This window comes from Vicia villosa, linkage group LG4, assembly GCF_029867415.1.
Source record: "Vicia villosa cultivar HV-30 ecotype Madison, WI linkage group LG4, Vvil1.0, whole genome shotgun sequence".
NCBI classification, from domain to species: Eukaryota; Viridiplantae; Streptophyta; class Magnoliopsida; order Fabales; family Fabaceae; genus Vicia; species Vicia villosa.
In genome coordinates this window covers 126,860,245-126,864,368 of record NC_081183.1, presented here as the reverse complement: position 1 = coordinate 126,864,368, position 4,124 = coordinate 126,860,245, and the positions used below count along the sequence as shown (strand labels likewise).

The window sequence follows — 4,124 nt, the reverse complement described above, 5'->3', positions numbered from 1 at the left end:
TGGCCTAACTCGTTACCCAACCCGTTCAAACTTAAATGGGGTGGGTTCGTCGTCCAACCCGCAATTTCATTGTCAAAACCAACCTGAACCGACTTGTTCATTTATGGGTTAGGTTGGGTTCGTGGGTTGTGTTTCAAATTAAAAAGAATATTTTTTTTCAAGTTCATAATATTATAACAAAATTCAATATATTTATACTCATTTCTAGCACACAAAATGGATGAAACACATCCTATAATATTTAATAATATTCATCAACATGACATAATACTGAATAATAGTATAAAATTTCACAAGACACATTATTTTTATAAAATACGTAAGTTGGAAATTATACAAAAGAAAATAAGAAACAACATTTAGTCTTAGAATTATATAAACTCATTGATCTACTAGTATTATTGGTGGAGAATAAAGCTTTTTTGAAAAAATTATAATTAGTAATAATAATTTAATATTTTTATTTAAAATAATAATAAAAATAAGAAATTACTAATGTCACATCAATGAGTTGGTCAACGGGTCCGCGGGTTTGAAAACTAAAACCCGATATCCAGTGGCGAAGCCAGAAATTTTAGAGTTCGGGCAAAAAAATTATAGCATGTTTTTACTAATTTTACACTCTGTTTCTACTAATTTTGCCATTGATTTTGTCTAAAAATTGTGTCATTGATTTAGTCCAAAAATTTCGAACCCTGTTTTTATTAATTTTGTCTAAAAATTACTAATTTTATTAGGTGGGGAGTATATAATACAACAAAAAGGGGGGGGGGGGGGGTTGAGCCGGGGCACGCGCTGGACTGTAGATCCGTCCATGTCGATACCCGAACCAAAACTATATAGGTTGTTGCGGGTTGCGTTAGGTATATCCGTAAATGAATGAATCGAGTAATTTATAAATTGATTCGTTTGGATTAGCGAGTTCGTGGGTCGACACCTACACCCATGAACACCCCTAAAAATTATCATTCTTTTAATGTACATAGGATAGTCTCATGCAGTATTATAGTTGGAGAGTAGTTAAAAAGAAGAAGAAATTATTCCTCCCCAATTAACCTATTTCTTTGCCTTCCAAAAAAAAAAAAATTAACCTATTTCTTTGGTGCTATAAATCAAGTTAAATTTGAAAGTTAAAAAAACTAGTTACAATTTTTTAGAGGAAAAAAAGAAAACCAGCGCACAGAGAAAAAAAAAACCCAAAAATTCGAAAATGGCGAAAGAGATCGAAACTCTCACAGAAGACGAAAGACGCGCACTTCGTGGAAGCAAATTCGCCCCTCTTCCCTCCCTTCCTCACTCCAATAAACCCAAACCTAGGTTCTTCTTTCTTCAATTTTTTTTTACGGTTTCCCCTTCAATTTTTCAGTTCGAACTGTCACAATCCGTTGGTTTAAAAATTTTCATTTTGAATTCACAGTTTCCTTTCTAACCCCTTCAATTTTAGTGGGTATGATTTGAATTTTTTATTCATGGAACAGATTGGCTCATCCTGGTGGACCTCTTGCGACGAATAAAGCAGCGGCTTTGGCTAAGTTTTTGGAGAGAAAGTTGAAGGATCCTAAGGGATTGGAGTCTATTAACCCTGATCTTCTTGAACTTGCTGTTAATAATGCTAAACAAACTGTTTATACAAGTAACTATTTATTTGTGTTTTTTATTGTTTATTGTTCTTGTTTATATGACTTTTATTTCATTATTAATTTATGTGGTGATTGGTTTAAGACTTGCTGTTACTGCAATTGTTTATATGAAATGCAGTGTGCTTTTTTGTGATTTTAGTTGGAATTATGGGTTTGGTTTGACTTGTGATAATTTGATGCATATTTGTATCATTGACTCTTGGCCTTGTTTCACTGTTATCAAATATCCGCAATTGCGGCGCTATGTATGGCTGATATATGTGGCGATTTTTGGGCTTGCCACTATGGTAAGTATCAACCAATATTGCGGGTTCATCTGCCATAATCCGCTATAACGGCGCTGATAGCGTCCAGTATGGCAGGATTTTGGCTCTCTGCCATGGACCACCATTTGCCATTGACAACACTGCTTTATTTAATAAAAATGCATTGTGATTGTGATTGTCCCAAACCATGAGACGAGTATCATAATATATTATGCATGTTCGGTACTGTATCACGTCTCTTTTCTTGACAAATGTAGAGTATACTAACATGAAAAATGAAATTAATAACATTTTAATATCTTGTGGGCAAGACATGGTAGCTACAATTCTGAATGTGATTTTTCTGGTTCCATGGTTGACTTTGCTTGCTTGGTTCTTGGTAGTATTGGAATGAGGAAGTTTTAATAGATGTATACTATCTCGTGTCTTGGGTAGCACTTTTTACAGTTGTTTGTGCCCTTGCGCATTCGCACTTACGTACATGTATCCATTACCAGATTAGTGTCAGTTTTTTATCCTTCCTTGGATGTCTGAGAGTCTGAGACTACCTTTTATTTTATTTTGTCAGTGTCAGTTTACATGTATGCCCTCTTCTCTCGTATCTCCGATTTCACTTTTAAATTGGTACGAATGGCTTTAGGATAATCATAAATGTTATTCCCGATGACCCCTCGTTTCTTTTTAAATTTTGTTCCCTTCTTTCTAATCTTTGATGTATAGAATGTTTGGAACTGTCCACGGCCTCATCTGTTGCCCATATTATGGAAAAATTGTGACTTATCGTGCAATTGCCGGAAACCCGATGTTAACAAAATTCACGTCTACACACACACACACACACACACTCACACACCATCTCTTAGAGCCTCATTAAGGCCATAACATTCACACATCCTCTCTTTTCACTTGTAACAATGTTAGACATAAGCTTTTCTCTCATATACGGATCTTTAAGTTTCTTTAACCATAACACTAATCAGTTAGAGCCAATAAATTAATATTTTGTGTCTCTCTTCAATTGAATTTGTAGGATAGTCATCAAGTGTTTTATTTTGTGATTCTCTTCAATTTTAGGTGGTACTTCAAATTCCGGAAGAAATGTTCGGCACGTGGAATCCTTTGGCGACTCAGATGCTAGTGAAGAGGAACATAATGATCTACTTGTTGTAAAGGAATGCAAGAAGAGAAAGAAGAAGAAACAAAAGAAGAAAAATAAAAAACGAAAGGTCACTACTTGTTAATGTGGTGTTGGTTATTTTCTTTCAGACTTTTACAATGTTAATAACTAGGTTTGTTTTGCTGCAGGAAGTTGAAGACAGTGGATATGCTGTGATGAAAAAGCCTTAACAGGTTTTAATTCTGATTTTGTTTAAAGTAACATACTTTTGGAGTTGAGGATTGGGCCAACGAATTTTTGTACCATGGTTTCTTTCCTCAACTCTTAAGGCCCGGTTGCTGTTGTTGGTTTCTTTCCTCGACTGAATTTGCTCATTGCAAGTAAAATGGAGTCATGCACGAAAATAGTCTGGTGGAGCTTTTGCTATAATTAATGTTTTAGATGCGCTACAACATAAACCATTCTTGACTTTTCTAGTGCACAAGTGTTAGTGAAGGAAACATTTTTCTGTAAAATACTATTGAAAGATAGGTTTGATGTGAATGTGTAATTTACTTCAAAGTTTCTAAAGAAACCTGAATGGTATTCATTGTTGTTTCCATTTGCATCAAATAGTCATATGTAACAGTCTTATTACCTTTGTCTATTAACCTTCAAGAATTTATTTAACACATACACAACCTTTGAAATTGTGAGAATAAATTGTCACGGTTAAGATTTTCTAACTTTAAAGTTTGATGTAATCTGCTCCAATGATGCAATCATTGAACACAAATAAATTGATATTTGAAGATTGTTACATTGTTGGGGAATTCTAGAAAAAATTCAATTGCACACAAAACGTTCAAGGTTTATCTCACTAAAACTAAAAAAATAAAATTGGATGCAAACATTTTCATACATTGATTTTACAGCATAGAGATTATTTTCCTAGAAAAATAAGTATCACAGAAATATTTTTTTAATTTTCATCATTGGTATTATAGTGGATCTTTTCAAATTTTTGTTACACATTTTTAAAATAAGGTAAAAGTCAAGATAAAGGCCATCTCATTTTTTCTTAATGATAGTATATATGCATTTGTATAACCACAAAGTTTT

The 4,124-nt window shown here is 33.5% G+C and overlaps 1 protein-coding gene across 1 annotated transcript; it reads left to right on the top strand.

The window, feature by feature from the left end:
• Positions 1-1,132: 1,132 nt before the first annotated feature.
• LOC131599639 (uncharacterized) lies at positions 1,133-3,654 on the top strand. The gene is made up of 4 exons (XM_058871927.1): positions 1,133-1,317; positions 1,479-1,633; positions 2,981-3,132; positions 3,212-3,654. The coding sequence occupies exons 1-4, from the start codon at positions 1,211-1,213 to the stop codon at positions 3,251-3,253; spliced, it is 456 nt and encodes a 151-aa protein (XP_058727910.1). The 5' UTR covers positions 1,133-1,210; the 3' UTR covers positions 3,254-3,654.
• Positions 3,655-4,124: the final 470 nt, after the last annotated feature.